The sequence below is a fragment of the Thalassophryne amazonica genome, chromosome 2 (assembly GCF_902500255.1).
Source record: "Thalassophryne amazonica chromosome 2, fThaAma1.1, whole genome shotgun sequence".
Taxonomy (NCBI): domain Eukaryota; kingdom Metazoa; phylum Chordata; class Actinopteri; order Batrachoidiformes; family Batrachoididae; genus Thalassophryne; species Thalassophryne amazonica.
Genome location: NC_047104.1, coordinates 110690145 through 110717322, shown reverse-complemented (window position 1 = coordinate 110717322; position 27178 = coordinate 110690145). Strand labels below are relative to the sequence as shown.

Genomic DNA, 27178 nt, shown 5'->3' with positions numbered 1-27178 from the left:
TGAAACATGCTTGTATGAGTCGGCCGACACCCACACACGTCCGTAATTATCTGCAGAGGCACGTTTTTCTGTTGCCAGGATTTTTGAGCTGCACAAAATTTTGGCTGCAGATGACATCCGCCTTACATACTCAATACATACACAAACATAATCTATGTGCTGTATATTCGCTGTCATGCTGATATCCGCAACTGACAGGGATTTGCGGCTTGGCAGCGGACTGGGACAGTGTGTAAAATGGATATTTTGCGTTCCCATCATGTCCACATCACGAACTAACCGGGCCCTTAGCCTCTGAGAGCTGACAGGATCAGGCTGACACAGAGGAGACTGGCTGCAACAATAACGGTGGAAGTAAGCAGCACAAAATGTGGTGCGACTCTGCTGCTCTGTTAAAACTGTACGGCCTTTCAAATTTCACAGAAATGGACAAAATTTACTTTCTGCCAAAATCCAAGCTTTATAATGTAGTTTTATTTTTGTAACGTGCTGCAAAATTACCGCTCATTTTAATGAAGAGAACATATTTATCAGGGGGAATTCCATAGTGAATATTTTCTTTTCCTCCTTATGGCATTGTGCAGATGAACTACAGGAGAGATTTGGAGATTACCCTTGACCTGACCCAGTTGCTTGATGCATGTTCACAGGTCGTGCACGCTTTCCGGTATCTTGGTTTATTTTGTCCGAGCGAGCAGTCTGCTGACATCACGCTGCATTTCTTTACTCCGATTGGCAGTTGCGCTGTCCTTCCCAGCATCCCTCGCGCAGCTTGGGGGAAGCCCCCACGCTCTCTGTGACGTCGCTACCAAATGTACGTCATGGTGTCTGATCTCTTGAAATTGCAGACAGCGAAATCTTGATCATATTGGCAATATCATATTATGAATCCCTTATTTAAATGTTAAGGAGTAAAATTATAGTGGTGCCAGAAAATTTTTTTTTTAAGACTTAAATCCTAAAAAAAAAAAAAAAAAAAAAAAAACCCAGAGGACATACAGCAGGGGTGCCCTGCCTTTTTTGGAACCAAGATCTACTTTTAAAGTGTATCGAGATCCACCAAGCCACATTGAACACCATAGCGTAGCCACAATTTATTGTGCACTGATATAATAACAGTTTTCTGGTGCAAAGATAAGGTTTTAACAGTAATTATACATTATTGAAGTAAACGTGCGTGGTGCAAAGAATAAGCACAAGTAGGCCTAGGACTGGCCCATAACAACACAACAAACAAGCCAAATAATACAAAGCCTAATTCAAGTTGGAAACTGAGAGGAGGCAGCATGTCTTCTCCAGCTGTGCACGGAATAAACACTTCTGCAGATTCCTGATCCGGACAGAACACAGAATTTTGTTCGCAAGAAGGTCATGGGATCAGTTCCCACCTGTAGCCTTCCTATGTGGAGTTTGCTTGTTCTTTCCGTGTTTGTGTGGGTTCTCTCCAGGTGCTCCGGTTTCCTCCCACATTTAAAGACGTGTTCTTTGGGTGAACTGGAACCTTAATAACTGTCCAGGTCTCCCTTGTAAAAGAGATCTTGTGCATGGTATGGTGAGAGATGGGACTAACCTGGTTTTCAATTCCTGGACTTTTCGGGCATGCTGAGGTGATTTAGCTGGAAAGTTTGTGGCTCCTTTTGAAATGTCCCTTCAAATTCCCTTTTTTCGGTAAAGCCACATTGCATTGCAGATAAGACAGACAGATTTGGCATTCGAATAAATGAAAATTTTAGCATTCGCTCGCTCTTCTTCTTCTATGGCGTTTAACGGCAGCCGGCATTCTTATTGGTGCATTTTCTGCCATCTTCTGCATCAGTCTGTTATAGCAGCATTAAATATCTTGCCGAGATATTTTATTTTTTTCATGCAATCGACTGGAACTCAGCCCGCGATCGACTGGTTGAGCACTCAATGTGTATAGATACGAGTAAAATCTCTGGATGCAGTTTGAGCAGTGAAAATAAAGTGGATCCACTGATGAAATAAAATTGTGGGGGGACAACAAGAGCCACTCTGTGCCAGCAGCAGCAGTCAGGGGGAGGAATTCATTCTTAGGGACAAATGTAAATAATTATGATTTATTTTGTTATTTGTGAACCTTTTTTTGCTGGCAGTTGTGTTGGTAAGTGAAAGAACTTTTGTTCTTTTGACTTCTTTTTCACTTGGGGGTGACCTGATATGGATTTGTATTTTGATTTGACACTTTTTACACCAGATTCCTGACGCAACTCCACATTATATGGAGAATGGGCATGCGTGTTCTTGAACTCGGAAGCCTCTGCTCTGGAATCAAGTGCTTGGCCACCACACTTATGTAAATAATTGAATGCACTGTTTAAATTTAAAGAAGCAACTTTTGGCAGCACAAGTATAATTTGTGCCTTACAGCTTGAGGTTTGCCTCTTGTGAATAACAAGTAGTGTAAGAGGAGACCACTTCTCAGGAATGTTTCTTACTGTCTACTGTGGACTGTGTATATTTATGTATCAAGTGCAGTAACATTATAAGATGACGCCCATGTTTGTCAGATGTATTTCTGGGAATGATGATGATGATGATTTTCGGTCCAGTATGGTGTCACAATGGGTAAAATAGGTATTGAACACATCACATTCTCTGTAAATATATTTCTCAAGATGCTATTGACATGAAATTTTCACAAGATGTCAGGAACAACCCAAGTAATACAAGAAATCAAACCATAGATGTCCATAAATTATGTGTGATAAAACGGAGTGACACAGGGAAAAAGTATTGAACACGCTTACTGAAATGTATTTAATACTTTGTAGAAAAGCCTTTGTTTGGTATTGACAGCTTCAAGAGGCATCCTGTATGGAAAAATCTGTCAAATGACTTGCTCAGGTGTGTTTTTGGCCCATTCTTCCACACAAACAAACAGTCTTCAGTTCCGTGGAACTCTGATCTTTAGTTCTTTCCATAGATTTTCTGGTGGATTCAAGTCAGGTGATTGGCTGGGTCATTCTATCAGCTTTATTGTCACTCTCTGAAACCAGTTGAGAGTTTCTTTGGCTGTGTGTTTGGGATCATTGTCTTACTGAAACGTCCACCCTTGTTTTATCTTCATCATCCTGGTAGATGGCAGCAGATTATCAAGAATGTCTCAGTACATTTTTCCACTTATCCTTCTTTCAATTATATGAAGTTTGCCAGTGTTATATGCTGAAAAACAGTCCCACAGCATGATGTTCCCACCTCCAAACATCACTGTTGGTGATGTGCTTTATCTGAATATGGTGTGTATTATGGCAACCAAAGAGTTCAATTTTGGTCTCATCTGACCAGGCTATAATTTCACTGGGTTGTTCAAATGTTGTGCAGCAAACTTTTTCTTCAGCAGTGGAGTCTTGTGTGGTTAGTGTGCACAGAGGTCATGGCAGTTGAGTGATTACTTATTGTTTTCTTTGAAACAGTTGTACCTGCTAATTCCAGGTTTTTTGAAGCTCTCCACAAGTAGTCCTTGGCTGTAGGACAACTCTTCTTATAATTCATGTCGCTCGTCTGTCAGTAATCTTGTGAGGAGCACCTGTTCAGGGTGTATGGTGAAATGTTGTTCTTTCCATTTCTGAATTATTGTCCCAACAGTGTTCACTGCAACATTCAGAGGTTTGGAAATTCTTCTGTAGCCAGTGCCATCAGTATGTTTTGCAAAAATAAGGTTGCGAAGATCTTTGCTCTTAGCGTTTACCCATCATAACATGTTTCTTGTGTGACACCTTGGTAATCAGACACCTTCAGTTGGAACTGAACCAGCTGATGTTAATTTGCATTGACAAGGAGCTGGATTGCTTTCTGATAGACTTCAGCTGGTATCTTGACTATCCATGCCTTTCCATGCCTTTTTGCAGCTACCTTCTTCTGGTGTTCAGTACTTTTCCCTGTGTCATTTCACATTATTACACGTACAGTGCATCCAGAAAGTATTCACAGCACTTCACGTTTTCCACATTTTGCTGTGTTGCAGCCTTATTCCAAAATGGATGAAATACATTCTTTTTCCTTAAAATTTTACACACAATGCCCCATGATGACAATGTGAATTTTTTTCTTTTTTTTTTTTAGATTTTTGTATCCTATTTCCACTGATCATCCTTGAGATGTTTCTGCAGCTTAATTGGAGTCTACCTGGTGTAAATTCAGTTGATTGGACATGATTTGGAAAGACACACAGCTGTCTACATATAGGGTTCCACAGATGACAGTGCATGTCAGAGCACAAACCAAGCATGAAGTCAAAGGAATTGCAAAGGAGGTCAATAGCAGACCTCTGAGACAGGATTGTCTTGAGGCACAAATCTGGGGAAGGGTACAGAAACATTTCTGCTGTTTTGAAGGTCCCAATGAGCTCAGTGGCCTCCATAATCTGTAAATGGAAGAGGTTCAGATCCACCAGGACTCTTCCTAGAGCTGGCCACCCCTCTATACTGAGCAATTGTGGGAGCAGGGCCTTAGTCAGGAAGGTGACTGGTGGTTACTCTGTCAGAGCTCCAGCATTCCTCTGTGAAGAGAGGAGAACCTTCCAGAAGAACCATCATCTCTGCAACAATCCACCAATCAGGCCTGTATGATAGAGTGGTCAGATGGAAGCTATTCCTTAGTAAAAGGCACATGGCAGCGCACCTGGAGTTTGCCAAAAGGCACCATAAGGACTCTCAGACCATAAGAAACAAAATTCTCTGGTCTGCTGAGACAAAGCTTGAACTCTTTGGCATCATGCTTGGAGGAAACCAGGCACCATCCCTACAGTGAAGCATGGTGGTGGCAGCATTATGCTGTGGGGATGTTTTTCAGTGGCAGAAACTGGGAGACTAGTCAGGATTGAGGGGAAAGATGAATGCAGCAATGTACAGAGACATCTAGGATGAAAACCTGCTCCAGAGCGCTCTTAACCTCAGACTGGGGTGATGTTTCATCTTTCAACAGGACAATAACCTTGAGACAGCGTCAAGATATCAAAGTAGCGGCTTCTGGACAACTCTGAATGTCCTTGAGTGGCCCAGCCAGAGCCAAGACCTGAATCTGATGGAAGTCTCAGATGCTCTGGAGAGAATCTGAGAAATCTCTGGAGAGACCTGAAAATGGCTGTGCACCAACGCGCCCCATCCAACCTAATGGAGCTTGAGAGGTGCTGCACAGAGGAATGGGCAAAACTGCCCAAAGATAGTTGCACCAAGCTTGTGGCATCATATTCAAGAAGACTTGAAGCTGTAATTGCTGCCAAAGGTGCATCAAGAAAGTATTGAGCAAAGGGTGTGAATACTTACGTACACGTGGATTCTTAGTTTTTTTTTTTTGTTGTTTTTTTTTAGTAAATTTCAAATTTCCAAAAATCTTTTTTCCTATTGTTATTATGGGATGTTGTGAGTAGAATTTTAAGAGGAAAAATGAACTTACTTCATTTTGGAGTAAAGCTGTAACATAACAAAATGTGGAAAAAGTGAAGTGCTGTGAATACTTTCTGGATGCACTGTAGATTATGGACATCTATAGTTTGATTTCTTTGTACGTATTGATTTGTTACGTTGTTACTAGATACATCTAGTGAAAATTTCATGTTAATAGCACCTTTGGAAATGTATTTCCTGGGACAAATGGTGATGTGTTCACTACTTATTGTTCCTGCTGTATCTCTTAATTATACTCCCCACAAACTCCAAAATGAGCTATTATTTGTCCTACTCTGTTGCCTGACTCTAGTGAGCTGTTTTTTTTTTTTCCATAAACCTATCTATTGCAATATTTTCTGTGGTTACAGTGACAGCCATCAAAAACTATTTCTTGGCTGTTAGGTTGAACAGGAATTTGGACCCGGATGAAAAGTGCACATAGAGATTTCTTGCAGTTGAAAATAAATACTTGCAGTGCTGGTGTTATGGACACTCCATCCACAGGTTAAGATAATAGACAGCCAGACAACTGTGGATGAAACCCAAATGTGGCATGAAAACCAGCAATGACTTGACAGACTGAGTGGACACCGGAGAATGATGGGAGTCAGGTCATCTCTGGGAGCGTGCACTGTTTTCGCATATGAGAACATCCACCACTACAGAACCATGTCAAGGCCACCTAGGCAAACAAACTGTCCATCCTAACATCTTGAAAGTAACATCTATCTGCTCCACCAAGTCAAATATGGGCTTTTCCTTGGCATTGGTGTGGTCTTCAAAACTGAGGCATCTGTGAGCTGGATCATGCATACAGAAGCACACCACATGGCCAAAATGTCAAAGCTAACATTCCTTCACTGTAGACTCCCTAAGTAACCGTTCATTTGACACAGTTATTCCAGCAGAATAGAGAGGAGGTCTCCAACTGAAGAGGAGCTATTGAGGAATGCTAGTCTACAGCATTATGTCACCGGTTTGTGTCCGAGTCTCACAAACATGCAGTAAGACAGGAAGCAGTACAGGTCATGGGTCACCATGGTCACGCATGCAACCCCCCCCCCCCCCCCCCCCCCCCCACACACACACACACAACCCTATACATTTTGTATTACTGGTAACAGTAAAAATACTGGGACTTACTATGACATATGACATTGGATCACTACCCTGTCATTAACCACCCTATTACAGAATACAAAACTATCAAAGAATGCCTGTGAGCAGCAGACAAAGCCACAGATGATTTAGCATACTTCAAGTGACTCTGTTTGTACGCAGAAAAGGCTTCCTCTGCATTACAGCATCATACAGCATCTCTTTGTGCAAAGTGTGCTGTATAGTTGAACGATGCACAGAGACACTATCTGCAGCAAGATCAGAGGTCTTTGGAGCAGGTCTGTGGGTTGACTATGACTGTTCTCACCATCCTTCACTTCAGCTTATCTGAGATTTTTCTTGGTCTGCCACTTCGGGCCTTAACTAGTACTGTGCCTGTAGTTCCATTTCCTCACTATGTTCCTCACAGTGAAAACTGACAGCTGAAATCTCTGAGATAGCTTTTTGTATCCTTCCCCTAAACCATGATGTTGAACAATCTTTGATTTCAGGTCATTTTGGAGATGTTTAGAGGCTCCCATGTTGCCACTCATTGGAAGAGATGCAAAGAGGAGACACATTTGCAAATGGCCACCTTAAATACCCTTTCTCATGATTGGATTCACCTGTGTAAGGAGGTCAAGGGTCAATGAGTTTACCAAACCAATTTTGTGTTCCAATAATTAGCGTTAAATGTATTCAAATCAATAAAATGACAAGGGTGCCCAAATTTATGCACCTGTCTAATTTTGTTTAAATAATTATTGCACACTTTCTGTAAATCCTATGAACTTCATTTCACTTCTCAGATATCAGTGTGTTTGTCTGCTATATGATATATTTAACTGAAATCTCTGATCCAGACAACCAATGATTTATAAAGGAAAATCATGAAAATTATCTGGGGTGCCCAAACTTTGCATACAACTGTATGTATGTGTAATGACAATAAAGGCCCTTCCTATTCACTTCTGATTGCCAAGTCCAGGAAGTCATTGAAAGACTGGATCTTAGGGCCCCTTCACACATAGTGCGAATTTGGTCGAACTGCGCATGATGTGCGCATGAAGCAGGAATTGTATGCAAAACGTGTAAAATCGTACCTGCCTCCAACACCTCGTATACCTGTTGCTACAACTATTTGCGCACACCAGCGGCTGAAAGGCAGAGTGTGCACTGTGTCGAGCCCATCGAACCCTCCCGCGGCAGGTGTCAGTCAAATTCCAGCTGACACACACAAACAACTAACACCGCTCGTTTGGCACTTAGAAAATGTGTGGCCATTCACACTATTAACACAAAAACAGTCAGCAGACGATCACTGTCGAGCTGGATGTGAAATTTGTCTCAGCGCCCATGACTGTGGAGTTGCAAAAAGCCACACACATGTATGTGTCTTGCGCATGTGTCGCATAAAATGCTTATATGTATGTACAGATCTGACCACATGGGAGCCGGACAGTGAGGTCTGATCACACACAGCATGGGGAGGGGCCTGTCAGCTGATCACAGCACACTGACAGCTGGACGACGGCTCAGTGTACACATTAAAAATACAGAATCCACCTCCAGGACAGTTATATAAATAATTACAATACCTGCATACGCAATTACAATAAATAACAAAAATGAATGACCACATAACACAGAGTCTGTGAACTGAATGGGGGGGGAGGGGCGTGTCCACCCACAGCGGTGGCTGTAAAGATCTCTGCTTCTGGACGTTCCAGCTGGAGGACACGTTCTGTGTCTGGAAGGACATGAACTTACAACATTCCTCCGTGAGTCATGTGTGTCTGCTTGATGTCCTCACGTGGAAATATATAAAACATCTTTAGCTTTTGCGTCAGGCTGCAGCGGCTGGACACAGTGCACCTCCTTCATGTCCTTGTTGATTTCAGGCATTTTTCTGCTCTGATTACAGGCCAGCGATGGTAGCGCAGTGGTAATGTTTCCGTCTGGTAATCAGAGCTTATGGGTTTGAATCTTGTGACATTTTTTTTTAACCAGGGTTATTTAACCGCAGGGTTCTGTATTGTATTCCCTTTTATGTATTATTTATCAACCCAGTGATATTTACTAATTATACAGCTGGTTTATATTTTATTGTTCTCCACATCAGCGGCGTGATGTGGTGCAGCTGCTCGCACTGTGTTCCTGCTCAAAAGACACTGTTGCGTGCACGAACCGTCGCACTGGGATCATGAACGCCTGCCCTGCATGGTTCACTTATACGAGCTGTTTCACCATGAGTCACCCTGAATTGTACTTTTTCGCACTATGTGTGAAGGGGCCCTTAGTTTTGATCCAGGACAGTCCAAGATACAGACACTCCAAGTCCTCAGTCAGCTTCTCTAGCACTGCCATATCCTCATGGCAGCGCTTATTTTTGAGTGTAATAGCATTTGACATGTTTTTAGTAAATCAGGCCCATAGTGTGGAATCATGTGGAATACAATGCGTTAATGATGTGGAAAGATTGAGGCATAACTGTGAAACACTGCGCGGTGTACACACATCCACAACCGCTGCATGTGACACGCTCATCCGACACGACGCATTCATTCACAACTATGTTTTTCACATTTTTAATAGGTTAGTTTGGGCTTTTGTGTAAATGTGTGTGTTTTTTTTCTTCCTTTCTTCCGGCTGTGACAGGTGGAGGGAGGATCACACAGCTCTGCATAAATTCACAGGGAGAGTTTAACGTGGCGTGGAAAGTCACAAGCATAACAAAAACACATCCGGAATCCAATCAGAGTGTCCAGGCCAAAACGGGTTTGCAAAAATGTGATTCAAGTCAAATTTCAATCCACCTATGAATGAGGCTTGAAATGGATTCAGAAACAAAAAAAATGATATTCAGATTCTTACTGTCAGTCTGAACAAGGCCTAAGACTGCGGACCACATTATTTATTTATGTTTTGCTTGGATGATCAGACATTTTGTGGAGGAATATATTGGAAATGAACAATTTTGGCAGAAAAATACACATAAATACGTAGAAATTTTACGCACAAATTGGCTCGACTTAAATGTCACCATCTAAGGATGCTTCAGTTTGACATTCTTTTGTACTTTTGTTTGTACTGATAGAATTTAGTTTAACTGACCAAAAAAGAACCTTTTAACAATTATTTTGTCTTCTTTTTTTATGCAGGAACGTGCTGCATCATTTCCCTGTGCACATGTGTAGCAGGAATCAACTTTGAGTTGTCCCGCTACCCCCGCTACATGTATGGTCTCCCTGAGGACGTTAGCCATGGCTATGGCTGGTCCATGTTCTGTGCTTGGGGGGGCCTCGGTCTCACTCTGCTGGCCGGCTTCCTCTGCACGTTGGCCCCCTCGCTGAGCACACCCGCTCGCACAACAATCCACAAGCCGAGGCAAGAGAACGGAACCGTGTGACAGGGCCGAAGTGTCTTTAAGTGACTGACCCACGGAACACAAAAAGCGCACGCTTCCAACCTTGATGTTTGACTCCAGAACAGTTGTGTCTGTTCACCATCTCTCACCACCTTCTACATCACCGTCCCTGTCTGTGTTCAGCGTACGTGGAAAATGACAAAAGGAGCAAAGTAAAGATGAACTCCAAAATCCCAGAGAGACCTCGAGGACAACTAAGAGTTACACCTATAACGTCTGAGTGGGGCTCTCGTACCACAAACAAGACATGTTTTTTTTTGTTGTTTGTTTTAACTTTATGGTGATCTAAAGTTGACTGTTTTCTCTGAAGTGATTTTGTCTTAAAATGGTGCTCTCTTTCATGCATACGCCCCTTCCCTTTGACACACAAACATACACACACACAAACACACTTTCCTGCAGATGCTCAGCTGCTTTCGATGGATCATGAGAGAAATCTTTCATAAGAAAGAGAAGACAAAGAGAAGGACAAAAAAGACATCAGGCCAGAGCATCCTGTCAGCATTCTTCGTTCATTCCAGTGATGAGTGTTACTGTTAATTAAGAAAAAGAATTTCCGGAGCTGACTGCCCGTCGCTTATCTTCACTGTAGCACACTTACTGATAAGGGCCCTGGGGTTGCTTTCTGCAGCTTCTGCGAAGCACACAATGGAACTATTTCGTGGTCAAAGGGATAAAATAAGCAGAACAAAATTGAATACATTTAAGAGCAAATAACTTGATTCTTCTTAAAAATTCCATATTTACAAATGTGTTTGTGTAGAACCAAGTCACTGGCTTTGTACAGTTGATCTTCAACAACAGTTTTTTGTTTTGGTTTACAGGTAACAGTGGCCGGCAGTATTATACGACGTGAGTTGAGTTAGGGCCACATTTTACTTCTGTGCTGCTGCAAGTCTGCACAGCCTAAGACCGAGGCAGAAAAGAGAACTATGGTAATCAGTCAACACAGTAACTTATTGATGAGCAGATGTGCAGTATTTATGCTGATCAGTTTTACTGCTGCGATCAGGTGACCAGCCAGGATAAAAAAAAAAATACTAGCGGAAATGTTTAATGCGTACGTCAAATAAGGAGAAGCACACATGAATTACAGCACACAGGAAACCTACACAGTAAATATTCAGTGTTTAATAATTTAATTTATTTAGTTTCTATAGCACCAAATCACAAAAAAGCTGCCTCCAGGCACTTCACACAAGTAAGGTCTAACCACACCAACCCTTAGAGTAATCACACGGGCGACAGTGGTAAGGAAAAACTCCCTCTGATGATATTGAGGAAGAAACCTCAAGCAGACCAAACTCAAATGGGTGAATACTGTAGTGAATGCATATAGTCCCATTGAAAATAGAGTTACAGTAGTGTTCAGAATAATAGCAGTGCTATGTGACTAAAAAGATTAATCCAGGTTTTGAGTATATTTCTTATTGTTACATGGGAAACAAAGTACCAGTAGATTCAGTAGATTCTCACAAATCCAACAAGACCAAGCATTCATGATATGCACACTCTTAAGGCTATGAAATTGGGCTGTTAGTAAAAGAAGTAGAAAAGGGGGTGTTCACAATAATAGTAGTGTGGCATTCAGTCAGTGAGTTCATCAGTTTTGTGGAACAAACAGGTGTGAATCAGGTGTCCCCTATTTAAGGATGAAGCCAGCACCTGTTGAACATGCTTTTCTCTTTGAAAGCCTGAGGACAATGGGCCGTTCAAGACATTGTTCAGAAGAACAGTGTAGTTTGAATAAAAAGTTGATTGGAGAGGGGAAAACATATACGCAGATGCAAAAAATTATAGGCTGTTCATCGACAAAATGGACAAAAAAAAAAAAAAACAGACGTGTGGAAGAAAACGGAAAACAACCATCAAAATGGATAGAAGAATAACCAGAATGGCAAAGGCTCACCCATTGATCAGCTTGATTACCTGTAAGTGCTGTGACAGTAAGAAGACGCCTGTGTGAAGCTAATTTATTTGCAAGAATCCCCCGCAAAGTTCCTCTGTTAAATAAAAGACATGTGCAGAAGAGGTTACAATTTGCCAAAGAACACATCAACTGGCCTAAAGAGAAATGGAGGAATATTTTGTGGACTGATGAGAGTAAAATTGTTCTTTTTGGGTCCAAGGGCCGCAGACAGATTGTGAGTCGACCCCCAAACTCTGAATTCAAGCCACAGTTCACAGTGAAGACTGACGCATGGTGGTGCAAGCATCATGATATGGGCATGTTTCTCCTACTATGGTGTTGGGCCTATACATCGCATACCAGGTATCATGGATCAGTTTGGATATGTCAAAATACTTGAAGAGGTCATGTTGCCTTATGCTGAAGATGACATGTCCTTGAAATGGGTGTTTCAACAAGACAATGACAACAAGCACACTAGTAAACAAGCAAATCCTGGTTCCAAACCAACAAAATTAATGCCTCGCAGATGTGAATAAATCAAGAAAAACTATGGTTATACAACTATACTCAACAAAAATATAAACGCAACACTTTTGGTTTTGCTCCCATTTTGTATGAGATGAACTCAAAGATCTAAAACTTTTTCCACATACACAATATCACCATTTCTCTCAAATATTGTTCACAAACCAGTCTAAATCTGTGATAGTGAGCACTTCTCCTTTGCTGAGATAATCCATCCCACCTCACAGGTGTGCCATACCAAGATGCTGATTAGACACCATGATTAGTGCACAGGTGTGCCTTAGACTGCCCACAATAAAAGGCCACTCTGAAAGGTGCAGTTTTATCACACAGCACAATGCCACAGATGTCGCAAGATTTGAGGAAGCGTGCAGGTGGCATGCTGACAGCAGGAATGTCAACCAGAGCTGTTGCTCGTGTATTGAATGTTCATGTCTCTACCATAAGCCGTCTCCAAAGTCGTTTCAGAGAATTTGGCAGTACATCCAACCAGCCTCACAACCGCAGACCACATGTAACCACACCAGCCCAGGACCTCCACATCCAGCATGTTCACCTCCAAGATCATCTGAGACCAGCCACTCGGACAGCTGCTGAAACAATCGGTTTGCATAACCAAAGATTATCTGCACAAACTGTCAGAAACCGTCTCAGGGAAGCTCATCTGCATGCTCGTCGTCCTCATCGGGGTCTCGACCTGACTCCAGTTCGTCGTCGTAACCGACTTGAGTGGGCAAATGCTCACATTTGCTGGCGTTTGGCACACTGGAGAGGTGTTCTCTTCATGGATGATGCGAAGGAGATGTGTTGCACTGCATGAGGCAAATGGTGGTCACACCAGATACTGACTGGTATCCCCCCCCCAATAAAACAAAACTGCACCTTTCAGAGTGGCCTTTTATTGTGGACAGTCTAAGGCACACCTGTGCATAATCATGGTGTCTAATCAGCATCTTGGTATGGCACACCTGTGAGGTGGGATGGATTATCTCAGCAAAGGAGAAGTGCTCACTATCACAGATTTCAACTGGTTTGTGAACAATATTTGAGGGAAATGGTGATATTGTGCATGTGGAAAAAGTTTTAGATCTTTGAGTTCATCTCATACAAAATGGGAGCAAAACCAAAAGTGTTGCGTTTATATTTTTGTTGAGTATAAATACTAGTTTAGTGATTCACAGGATTGCTAAAAAAGCAGTTTGAACATAATAGTTTTGAGTTTGTAGCGTCAACAGCAGATGCTACTATTATTGTGAACACCTCCTTTTCTACTTTTTTTTACTAATAGTCCAGTTTCATAGCCTTAAGAGTGTGCATATCATGAATGCTTGGTCTTGTTGGATTTGTGAGAATCTACTGGTACCTTGTTTCCCCCCATGTAACAATAAGAAATACACTCAAACCTGGATTAATCTTTTTAGTCACATAGCATTACTACAACCCCTGGCAAAAATTATGGAATCACCGGCCTCGGAGGATGTTCATTCAGTTGTTTAATTTTGTAGAAAAAAAGCAGATCACAGACATGACACAAAACTAAAGTCATTTCAAATGGCAACTTTCTGGCTTTAAGAAACACTATAAGAAATCAAGAAAAAAAGATTGTGGCAGTCAGTAACGGTTACTTTTTTAGACCAAGCAGAGGAAAAAAATATGGAATCACTCAATTCTGAGGAAACAATTATCACCCTGTAAATTTTCATCCCCAAAACTCACACCTGCATCATATCAGATCTGCTTGTTAGTCTGCATCTAAAAAGGAGTGAACACACCTTGGAGAGCTGTTGCACCAAGTGGACTGACATGAATCATGGCTCCAACACGAGAGATGTCAATTGAAACAAAGGAGAGGATTATCAAACTCTTAAAAGAGAGTAAATCATCACCCAATGTTGCAAAAGATGTTGGTTGTTCACAGTCAGCTGTGTCTAAACTCTGGACCAAATACAAACAACATGGGAAGGTTGTTAAAGGCAAACATACTGGTAGACCAAGGAAGACATCAAAGCGTCAAGACAGAAAACTTAAAACAATATGTCTCAAAAATCAAAAAATGTACAACAAAACAAATGAGGAACGAATGGGAGGAAACTGGAGTCAACGTCTGTGACCAAACTGTAAGAAACCGCCTAAAGGAAATGGGATTTACATACAGAAAAGCTAAACGAAAGGCATCATTAACACCTAAACAGAAAAAAAACAAGGTTACAATGGGCTAAGGAAAAGCAATTGTGGACTGTGGATGACTGGATGAAAGTAATATTCAGTGATGAATCTCGAATCTGCATTGGGCAAGGTGATGATGCTGGAACTTTTGTTTGGTGCCTTTCCAATGAGATTTATAAAGATGACTGCCTGAAGAGAACATGTAAATTTCCACAGTCATTGATGATATGGGGCTGCATGTCAGGTAAAGGCACTGGGGAGATGGCTGTCATTACATCATCAATAAATGCACAAGTTTATGTTGATATTTTGGACAATTGAAAGGATGTTTGGGGATGATGAAATCATTTTTCAAGATGATAATGCATCTTGCCATAGAGCAAACATTGCAAAAACATTCCTTGCAAAAAGACATATAGGGTCAATGTCATGGCATAGGGTCAATGTCAATGAGCAGATCTGATTTGATGCAGGTGTTAATTTGGGGGATGAAAATTTACAGGGTGATTCCATAATTTTTTCCTCAGAATTGAGTGATTCCATATTTTTTTCCTCTGCTTGGTCTAAAAAAGTAACCGTTACTGACTGCCACAATCTTTTTTTCTTGATTTCTTATAGTGTTTCTTAAAGCCAGAAAGTTGCCATTTGAAATGACTTTAGTTTTGTGTCATGTCTGTGATCTGCGTTTTTTCTACAAAATTAAACAACTGAATGAACATCCTCTGAGGCCGGTGATTCCATAATTTTTGCCAGGGGTTGTATTATTCTGAACACTACTGTAGAATGAACTCTGTCATTTCTGGACTAAAAGTCGCACTGGAATATTAGTCACATCTTTCCAAAAATGTGTCATGATGAGGAAAAAAACTTCCAAACAATCATATGTTGCATCAGTCTATTATTTTGGAAACATAGTGCTACTACATCATGCAGCACGAAGCAAAATTTATTTGCCGCATTATTTATTTATACTTCAAACACCATGTTAGTAGGGAGAAGCTAAGAAACTAATGTTGTTTTATGAGACTAAAACTTGAGTAAACTGTCACCACTGAGCAGTTGATCATAGGTGAGGTAAATGTGCAATGTAATTAAACATTAAACTTGTATTTATTTCTGACCCTGCATTAATGAACTGAAGCTAACAAGCTAATTGATGTTATTGTACAATGCACAAAACTTGAGTAAACTGCTTGTCACTAATGAAAAGATGATTATAGGTGAGGGAAATGTGCAAAGTAAGTAAATGTTTGAAAATGTTTGCAAAATATTAAAAGATAATAGCCTCACCTTACCAGCTTAACCTAGCTGAGCTACTGTTGCTTTTCTTGTTGTTACAATCAGTCCAAACAAGTGGAGTTCCTAGTAGTATGAAAGTTATATTACTTTTAATTCCAGAGCATGGTCTTTCAGTTTGAGAGCATGGTATCTTAAATTTACTTGTTTATAAGCCAAAGACTGTGTATCTCTCGTTCAGATCTTCTTCTCCTTAATTTATGGCAGTTGGCATCCAACTAATGTGCGTTGCCACCACCTTTTTGCTCTGGAGTGAATCACAGTACTTCATTCAGTATACAGGCGCAGCTTTCCAGGTGTACATGATGTGATGCAGTATTTTTTTTCATATATGTTGCTTCAAACCTTAAGTTGCAGGTCCTCCCAAACTAGTTACAACAAGTGACTTATAGTACGGAAAATATGGTATTTGTTGATCAGCTTAGTTTAACATAATAAATTTGACTGCACACTATTATTTACTTAGTGTCCTGGTAAATGCTTTATTTTATGACATTTTATCTCCCACTGAGAGATAACATGCCATACATTAATCAATCAGTTTTATTTATATAGCGCCAAATCACAACAAACAGTTGCCCCGAGACGCTTTATATTGTAAGGCAAGGCCATACAATAATTACGTAAAAACCCCAACGGTCAAAATGACCCCCTGTGAGCAAGCACTTGGCGACAGTGGGAAGGAAAAACTCCCTTTTAACAGGAAGAAACCTCCAGCAGAACCAGGCTCAGGGAGGGGCAGTCTTCTGCTGGGACTGGTTGGGGCTGAGGGAGAGAACCAGGAAAAAGACATGCTGTGGAGGGGAGCAGAGATCAATCACTAATGATTAAATGCAGAGTGGTGCATACAGAGCAAAAAGAGAAAGAAACACTCAGTGCATCATGGGAACCCCCCAGCAGTCTAAGTCTATAGCAGCATAACTAAGGGATGGTTCAGGGTCACCTGATCCAGCCCTAACTGTAAGCTTTAGCAAAAAGGAAAGTTTTAAGCCTAATCTTAAAAGTAGAGAGGGTGTCTGTCTCCCTGATCTGAATTGGGAGCTGGTTCCACAGGAGAGGAGCCTGAAAGCTGAAGGCTCTGCCTCCCATTCTACTCTTACAAACCCTAGGAACTACAAGTAAGCCTGCAGTCTGAGAGCGAAGCGCTCTATTGGGGTGATATGGTACTATGAGCTCCCTAAGATAAGATGGGACCTGATTATTCAAAACCTTATAAGTAAGAAGAAGAATTTTAAATTCTATTCTAGAATTAACAGGAAGCCAATGAAGAGAGGCCAATATGGGTGAGATATGCTCTCTCCTTCTAGTCCCCGTTAGTACTCTAGCTGCAGCATTCTGAATTAACTGAATGCTTTTGAGGGAATTTTTAGGACAACCTGATAATAATGAATTACAATAGTCCAGCCTAGAGGAAAAAAATGCATGAATTAGTTTTTCAGCATCACTCTGAGACAAGACCTTTCTAATTTTTTGTTCTAATTTTGTTCTGTTAGACCTCAGTGCTGCTTTTGATACTGTTGATCATAAAATTTTATGACAGAGATTAGAGCATGCCATAGGTATTAAAGGCACTGCGCTGCGGTGGTTTGAATCATATTTGTCTAATAGATTACAATTTGTTCATGTAAATGGGGAATCTTCTTCACAGACTAAAGTTAATTATGGAGTTCCACAAGGTTCTGTGCTAGGACCAATTTTATTCACTTTATACATGCTTCCCTTAGGCAGTATTATTAGACGGTATTGCTTAAATTTTCATTGTTACGCAGATGATGCCCAGCTTTATCTATCCATGAAGCCAGAGAACACACACCAATTAGCTAAACTGCAGGATTGTCTTACAGACATAAAGACATGGATGACCTCTAATTTCCTGCTTTTAAACTCAGATAAAACTGAAGTTATTGTACTTGGCCCCACAAATCTTAGAAACATGGTGTCTAACCAGATCCTTACTCTGGATGGCATTACCCTGACCTCTAGTAATACTGTGAGAAATCTTGGAGTCATTTTTGATCAGGATATGTCATTCAAAGCGCATATTAAACAAATATGTAGGACTGCTTTTTTGCATTTACGCAATATCTCTAAAATCAGAAAGGTCTTGTCTCAGAGTGATGCTGAAAAACTAATTCATGCATTTATTTCCTCTAGGCTGGACTATTGTAATTCATTATTATCAGGTTGTCCTAAAAGTTCCCTAATAATACTGCCTAAGGGAAGCATGTATAAAGTGAATAAAATTGGTCCTAGCACAGAACCTTGTGGAACTCCATAATTAACCTTAGTCTGTGAAGACGATTCCCCATTTACATGAACAAATTGTAATCTATTAGATAAATATGATTCAAACCACCGCAGCGCAGTGCCTTTAATACCTATGACATGCTCTAATCTCTGTAATAAAATTTTATGGTCAACAGTATCAAAAGCAGCACTGAGGTCTAACAGAACAAGCACAGAGATGAGTCCACTGTCTGAGGCCATAAGATCATTTGTAACCTTCACTAATGCTGTTTCTGTACTATGATGAATTCTAAAACCTGACTGAAACTCTTCAAATAGAACATTCCTCTGCAGATGATCAGTTAGCTGTTTTACAACTACCCTTTCAAGAATTTTTGAGAGAAAAGGAAGGTTGGAGATTGGTCTATAATTAGCTAAGATAGCTGGGTCAAGTGATGGCTTTTTAAGTAATGGTTTAATTACTGCCACCTTAAAAGCCTGTGGTACATAGCCAACTAATAAAGATAGATTGATCATATTTAAGATCGAAGCATTAAATAATGGAGGGCTTCCTTGAGCAGCCTGGTAGGAATGGGGTCTAATACACATGTTGATGGTTTGGATGAAGTAACTAATGAAAATAACTCAGAACAATCTGAGAGAAAGAGTCTAACCAAATACCGGCATCACTGAAAGCAGCCAAAGATAACGATACGTCTTTGGGATGGTTATGAGTAATTTTTTCTCTAATAGTTAAAATTTTATTAGCAAAGAAAGTCATGAAGTCATTACTAGTTAAAGGAATACTCGGCTCAATAGAGCTCTGACTCTTTGTCAGCCTGGCTACAGTGCTGAAAAGAAACCTGGGGGTGTTCTTATTTTCTTCAATTAGTGATGAGTAGTAAGATGTCCTAGCTTTACGGAGGGCTTTTTTATAGAGCAACAGACTCGTTTTCCAGGCTAAGTGAAGATCTTCTAAATTAGTGAGACGCCATTTCCTCTCCAACTTACGGGTTATCTGCTTTAAGCTGCGAATTTGTGAGTTATACCACGGAGTCAGGCACTTCTGATTTAAAGCTCTCTTTTTCAGAGGAGCTACAGCATCCAAAGTTGCCTTCAGTGAGGATGTAAAACTATTGACGAGATACTCTATCTCACTTACAGAGTTTAGGTAGCTACTCTGCACTGTGTTGGTATATGGCATTAGAGAACATAAAGAAGGAATCATATCCTTAAACCTAGTTACAGCGCTTTCTGAAAGACTTCTAGTGTAATGAAACATTCCCCACTGCTGGGTAGTCATGTCATAGGTATTAAAGGCACTGCGCTGCGGTGGTTTGAATCATATTTGTCTAATAGATTACAGTTTGTTCATGTAAATGGGGAATCTTCTTCACAGACTAAAGTTAATTATGGAGTTCCACAAGGTTCTGTGCTAGGACCAATTTTATTCACTTTATACATGCTTCCCTTGGGCAGTATTATTAGACGGTATTGCTTAAATTTTCATTGTTACGCAGATGATACCCAGCTTTATCTATCCATGAAGCCAGAGGATACGCACCAATTAGCTAAACTGCAGGATTGTCTTACAGACATAAAGACATGGATGACCTCTAATTTCCTGCTTTTAAACTCAGATAAAACTGAAGTTATTGTACTTGGCCCCACAAATCTTAGAAGCATGGTGTCTAACCAGATCGTTACTCTGGATGGCATTTCCCTGATCTCTAGTAATACTGTGAGAAATCTTGGAGTTATTTTTGATCAGGATATGTCATTCAAAGCGCATATTAAACAAATATGTAGGACTGCCTTTTTGCATTTACGCAATATCTCTAAAATCAGAAAGGTCTTGTCTCAGAGTGATGCTGAAAAACTAATTCATGCATTTATTTCCTCTAGGCTGGACTATTGTAATTCATTATTATCAGGTTGTCCTAAAAGTTCCCTAAAAAGCCTTCAGTTGGTTCAGAATGCTGCAGCTAGAGTACTGACGGGGACTAGCAGGAGAGAGCATATCTCACCCGTGTTGGCCTCCCTTCATTGGCTTCCTGTTAATGCTAGAATAGAATTTAAAATTCTTCTTCTTACTTATAAGGTTTTGAATAATCAGGTCCCATCTTATCTTAGGGACCTCGTAGTACCATATTACCCCATTAGAGCGCTTCGCTCTCAGACTGCGGGCTTACTTGTAGTTCCTAGGGTTTGTAAGAGTAGAATGGGAGGCAGAGCCTTCAGCTTTCAGGCTCCTCTCCTGTGGAACCAGCTCCCAATTCAGATCAGGGAGACAGATACCCTCTCTACTTTTAAGATTAGGCTTAAAACTTTCCTTTTCGCTAAGGCTTATAGTTAGGGCTGGATCGGGTGACCCTGGACCATCCCTTGGTTTGTTGCTTTAGACGTAGACTGTGTTTCATAATTATTGTATGGCCTTGCCTTGCAATGTGGAGCGCCTTGGGGCAACTGTTTGTTGTGATTTGGCGCTATACAAGAAAAAAGTTGATTGATTGATTGATAGTCCATCAGAGTAAATGTAAATGTTATTAAGAAATGATCAGACAGAAGGGAGTTTTCAGGGAATACTGTTAAGTCTTCAATTTCCATACCATAAGTCAGAACAAGATCTAAGATATGATTAAAGTGGTGGGTGGACTCATTTACATTTTGAGCCAAGCCAATTGAGTCTAATAATAGATTAAATGCAGTGTTGAGGCTGTCATTCTCAGCATCTGTGTGGATGTTAAAATCGCCCACTATAATTATCTGAGCTAAGCACTAAGTCAGACAAAAGGTCTGAAAATTCACAGAGAAACAGTAACGACCAGGTGGACGATAGATAATAACAAATAAAACTGGTTTTTGGGACTTCCAATTTGGATGGACAAGACTAAGAGTCAAGCTTTCAAATGAATTAAAGCTCTGTCTGGGTTTTTGATTAATTAATAAGCTGGAATGGAAGATTGCTGCTAATCCTCCGCCTCGGCCCGTGCTACGAGCATTCTGGCAGTTAGTGTGACTCGGGGGTGTTGACTCATTTAAACTAACATATTCATCCTGCTGTAACCAGGTTTCTGTAAGGCAGAATAAATCAATATGTTGATCAATTATTATATCATTTACTAACAGGGACTTAGAAGAGAGAGACCTAATGTTTAATAGACCACATTTAACTGTTTTAGTCTGTGGTGCAGTTGAAGGTGCTATATTTTTTCTTTTTGAATTTTTATGCTTAAATAGATTTTTACTGGTTATTGGTGGTCTGGGAGCAGGCACCGTCTCTACGGGGATGGGGTAATGAGGGGATGGCAGGGGGAGAGAAGCTGCAGAGAGGTGTGTAAGACTACAACTCTGCTTCCTGGTCCCAACCCTGGATAGTCACCGTTTGGAGGATTTAAGAAAATTGGCCAGATTTCTAGAAATGAGAGCTGCTCCATCCAAAGTGGGATGGATGCCGTCTCTCCTAACAAGACCAGGTTTTCCCCAGAAGCTTTGCCAATTATCTATGAAGCCCACCTCATTTTTTGGACACCACTCAGACAGCCAGCAATTCAAGGAGAACATGCGGCTAAACATGTCACTCCTGGTCCGATTGGGGAGGGGCCCAGAGAAAACTACAGAGTCCGACATTGTTTTTGCAAAGTTACACACCGATTCAGTGTTAATTTTAGTGACCTCCGATTGGCGTAACCGGGTGTCATTGCTGCCGACGTGAATTACAGTCTTACCAAATTTACGCTTAGCCTTAGCCAGCAGTTTCAAATTTCCTTCAATGTCTCCTGCTCTGGCCCCCGGAAGACAATTGACTATGGTTGCTGGTGTCGCTAACTTCACATTTCTCAAAACAGAGTCGCCAATAACCAGAGTTTGATCCTCGGCGGGTGTGTCGTCGAGTGGGGAAAAACGGTTAGAGATGTGAACGGGTTGGCGGTGTACACGGGGCTTCTGTTTAGGGCTACGCTTCCTCCTCACAGTCACCCAGTCGGCCTGCTTTCCCGGCTGCTCGGGATCTGCCAGGGGGGAACTAACGGCGGCTAAGCTACCTTGGTCCGCACCGACTACAGGGGCCTGGCTAGCTGTAGAATTTTCCACGGTGCGGAGCCGAGTCTCCAATTCGCCCAGCCTGGCCTCCAAAGCTACGAATAAGCTACACTTATTACAAGTACCGTTACTGCTAAAGGAGGCCGAGGAATAACTAAACATTTCACACCCAGAGCAGAAAAGTGCGGGAGAGACAGGAGAAGCCGCCATGCTAAATCGGCTAAGAGCTAGTAGCTATGCTAAGCTAGCGGATTCCTAAAAACATGCAAAGTGAATAATGTGTAAATAATTTAGAGGTGATTCAGCAGGAGTGCTTTAGTTAAGGCACGTAAAGATTACACTGGGAAACAAATCGTAATCTAGATAACTAGATCAATCTAACTGCGCAGATTAAACAGCTAACAGATACAGAAAAACACCGCTGTGCTCCGGAACAGGAAGTGATACAATACCGCAGTGAGAGCCAACCACCAGTAGAGGCAAGCAATATAATTTGAATATAATAGATAGATAGTCTTCTTTCCTCCATGACCGCAGGATACAACAGGGGGATCCTTCGTGGCCCAAACAATCCCCTGAGTCACTGCTTGATTTTTTTTTTTTTTCAAGTCAAAATGGTTGGTAAATTTAAATAAAGGACACTTTTAAAATAAGTAATATTTTTAAGTAAAGCATAAATAATGAAAAAAATAAATAAATAATGGGGAAAACAGATTACTAAACTGTGGGTAATGCCCACTACACTAGCATGGTGCATGCATTTTTCAGGTTTGTGAGGTGACAGGAGGTAGGGGCCGGGAAGCATAATAATGTAAAAGCATCGTGCTCCGTGGGCTAGACCTGTCTCATTTAATTTACATTTATATAGCGCCAAATCACAACAAAGCTGCTTCAAGGCCCTTCACATAAGCAAGGTCTAATCTTACTAACCCCTAGACTAAGTACACAGGTGACAGTGGTCAGGAAAAATTCAGGAGAAACCTCAAGCAGACCAGACTCAGAGGGGTGACCCACTGCTTAGGCCATTCTAACAGTTACAAGGTTTTTACAAAGTTTTACACAGCGGAAGAAACAGAAAACGGGAATTTAAAACATCTGCGGCACCATCTTCAGGCATGGCATTTCAGAAGGTTTTGTTCTGACCGCTTCTGTATCTGAAGGGTTGAAGCTTGAAGAGTTACATGGGACACAGACCTTAGAAGGGTGCAGACTCTGATCTGGGACACAGTCTATGACAACAGAAATGCTGCTTCCTCTCCAGTTTACTTCTACTTTTTATGTATATATACACACAAATATGTACATATATGGGTCTGCAATGCTACCCCCAAGTGGTGAGGGAGAAGTGTAATGGCAAAGTGGTACAACTGTCTCAGAACATCTATCAAGAATAACACCATGCAGCAGCACAGAAGTAAAACCAGGCCTTTACGTTCTGCTGCGTCATGCATTGAAGTAACACCGTTATAGCGCAGTGCCAGCAATATGAATCAAGATTACATACAGCATTAGGAAGGTACTTTATGGTACCAAATGAAAGGAAGTGAGAAGAAAAAGTATTAAAGCACAGTTATTGGGGATGATGTTGTTACTGTCACTGCTCTAAAACATGTACTGTATTTTCTGGACTATATGTTACACTGAAGTATTAGTCACATCTGCCAAAAATGAGTCATGAAAAAGGAAAATTGTATAAGTCGCACCGGTGTATAAGTTGCATTCAATTTTGAAACAAGGTGCTTCTGCTTCATGTAGGAAGAAGCAAAATGAACTGGCACATTATATGTTTACTAGCATGTTGCCGTGGGGATCCATGGGCTCTAAATTGGGTAGTGTTTATAAAATAGGTAACTGACATTTTTCAAGGGTGGTAATATATTATGCAAAGTTTCTACAATAAGTTGGAATGGCGTGTGAGTCCAAACTGTTTTTAGAACCTTAGACCTCAACAATTTGTAAAAGAACGCGACTCTTATTTCCTGTTAATAATGTCATTTTTTAATGTTAATTTACAGTCTTAATATATTTATAAATTGTTTAGGTTGTTGTTATCATATACACACTATTATTATTTCTTCTTCTATTTTGTCATTTGATTTTTAAATGGACCCCAGTGGAAATAAGTGTTTTCACAATTTTTGTGTCACCCATGTATTTTAAACGTATTTACAATTATATTATGTACCTGCATTGAAATTATAATCACTCACCACACTCACACTTTAAATATAAAGATGACTTACTGCCCCTTGCAGGAATGTCATGTGTGTCCAGAAAGGAGTTAGCAACATCCATTGTTCCGTTTTCGCAGTGTTCATCCTTGACCCAAAATACATATACATAAGCATACCAAATGGCAAATGTCAGCTGTCCACGGTTTCTCTATGATCGAAGTTGCACGCACGCACACATGTACAGCTGCTGTAAGCAGGTGCTTTTAATGAAACAAACAAAGATGTTGGCAGAAGACATTAAAAACACTAAACAATTCACTCATAGTACCAACATGAAACTTAGGCCAGCCATGGTAACAGCAACATGAGACTTAACTAAGCTCAGCAAACCAATTTAACTGCATAAGCACAATAAATCAATAACACAAACAACACTGTTAAACTACAACCCCAATTCCAATGAAGTTGTGATGTGTAAAATGTAAAAAAAAAACCCCAGAATATAATGATTTGCAAATCCCCTTCAACCTATATTCAATTGAATATATTTAATGTTCAAACTGATAAACATTATTATTTTTGTGCAAATATTTGCTCATTTTGAAATAGATGCCTGAAACACGTTTCAAAAAAGTTGGGACAGCGGTATGTTTACCACAGTCTTACATCACCTTTCCTTCTAACAACACTCAATAAGCGTTTGAGAACTGAGGACACTAATTGTTGAAGCTTTGTAGGTGGAATTCATTCCCATTCTTGGTTGATGTATGACTTCAGTTGTTCAATAGTCCGGGGTGTCCGTTGTCATATTTTGCATTTCATAATGCGCCACACATTTTCAATGGGCGACAAGTCTGGACTGCAGGTAGGCCAGTCTAGTACCCGCACTCTTTTACTACAAAGCCACGCTGTTGTAACACGTGCAGAATGTGACTTGGCATTGTCTTGCTGAAATAAGCAGGAACTTTCCGCTGGTAACAATCTGGATGGTTTTGTTCTTCTTTTGTCCGTCATCAGACCACAGCACACTTTTAGACTTTGCGTCTGTCCATTTCAAATGAGCTCGGGCCTAGAGAAGGCGGCGGTGTTTCTGGATATTATTGATGTATGGCTTTCGCTTTGCATGGTAGAGTTTTAACTTGCACTTGTAGATGTAGCGACAAACTGTGTTAACTGACAGTGGTTTTCTGAAGTGTTCCTGAGCCCACGCGGTCTTTAACACAATGATGTCAGTTTTTAATGTAGTGCCACCTGAGCATTCAGTGTTGGTTTTTGGCCTTGCTGCTTGCATGTAGAAAGTTCTCACTTTTCCATCTGCATCAGACGCTCAAAGTGCTTTACAATAATGCCTCACATTCACCCCGATGTCAGGGTGCTGCCCTAGGGCCCTGAGACCACTAGACCACCACCTCCCCTAATTGAACATTGAGAAACATTGTTCTTAAACTCTTGGACTGTTTCTTCACGCAGTTGTTCACAAAGTAGTGATCCTCACTCATCACTTTTCCATCTGCATCAGACGCTCAAAGTGCTTTACAATAATGCCTCACATTCACCCCGATGTCAGGGTGCTGCCCTAGGGCCCTGAGACCACTAGACCACCACCTCCCCTAATTGAACATTGAGAAACATTGTTCTTAAACTCTTGGACTGTTTCTTCACGCAGTTGTTCACAAAGTAGTGATCCTCACCCTGTCTTTGCTTGTGAACGGCTGAGTCTTTTGGGGATGTTCCTTTTATACCCAATCATGACACTCAAAATTGGTGTTCTCAGTTCCCAAACGCTTGAGTGTTGTTAGAAGGAAAGGTGATGTAACACAGTGGTAAACATACCACTGTCCCAGCTTTTTGAAACGTGTTGCAGGCATCCATTTCAAAATGAGCAAATATTTGCACAAAAACAATAAAGTTTATCAGTTTGAACATTAAATATCTTGTCTTTGTGATGTATTCAATTGAATATAGGTTGAAGAGAATTTGCAAATCATTGTATTCTGTTTTTATTTACATTTTACACATGTCCCAACTTCAATGGAATTGGAATTTCTCCAAGAATATTTGTCCTATCAACTTTCCATTTTCGCAGCATTCATCCTTGACCCAAATACATAAGCATGCCAAATGGCAAATGTCTCGCCAGTTATTGTGTGATCAAAGCCACACACACACACACACACACACACACACACACACACACACACACACACACACACACACACACACACACACACACACACACACACACCCCACACACACAGGCCACTTGGCTGTTATAATATAGATTTTCTTATTACTTCTATTTTGTCATTTGATTTTTAAATGGGCCATAATGGACATAAGTGTTCTCACTTTCTTGTCATCCATGTATTTTTAAAGTATTTACAATTATATTAGGTACTTACTAAATAAAATCACGCACGCATACACACACACACAAACGCCAATTTGTTTTAAATATATAGATGATTTACTGCCCCATGCTGGAATGGCATGTGAGTCCAGAATGCAATTATCAACATCCATTTTTCAGTGTTGTTAGCTAATATACATAGTTTCTCTAAAAATATTAGTCCTATCAGTGTTCCATTTTGGCTGCGTTCATTGTTTACCCAAAATACATAAGTATACCAAACGGCAAATGTCAGCTCTCCCGAGTTTGTCCATGATCAAAGTAATATACATGCACACATGTACACAGATGCCACTTTGCTTTTAAGCAAACTGCGCAGAAGAACAAAAACCGAGCCAGATGCTTTTATTTTTACACACCCACAAACAGACTGCTGCGGAAGACATCAAATGCAGTACACTTCCCCCTCATGGTAACAGCAACATGACACTTAACTAAACTGACTAAACCAATTGAATTACAGAAACACAATCAATAACAGTAACAACACTGTTA

General features: G+C 40.7%; 1 protein-coding gene and 1 long non-coding RNA gene across 2 annotated transcripts in view; one reads left to right on the top strand and one right to left on the bottom strand.

The window, feature by feature from the left end:
- The window catches only part of si:ch211-150g13.3 (transmembrane protein 178B), a 61911-nt gene extending 51290 nt beyond the window's left edge, over positions 1-10621 (top strand). Inside the window, exon 4 of the mRNA XM_034191783.1 lies at positions 9668-10621. Within this exon, the coding sequence (XP_034047674.1) occupies positions 9668-9915 (248 nt within the window). The 3' untranslated portion in view covers positions 9916-10621. The remainder of the gene's footprint in view (positions 1-9667) is intronic.
- LOC117529088 lies at positions 10206-26521 on the bottom strand. Its single transcript, XR_004565932.1, has 3 exons — positions 26487-26521; positions 14143-14151; positions 10206-10290 (listed from the first exon to the last, which is right to left on the bottom strand). It is a non-coding gene; the product is annotated as an uncharacterized LOC117529088 (long non-coding RNA).
- Between the last annotated feature and the right edge of the window lie 657 nt (positions 26522-27178).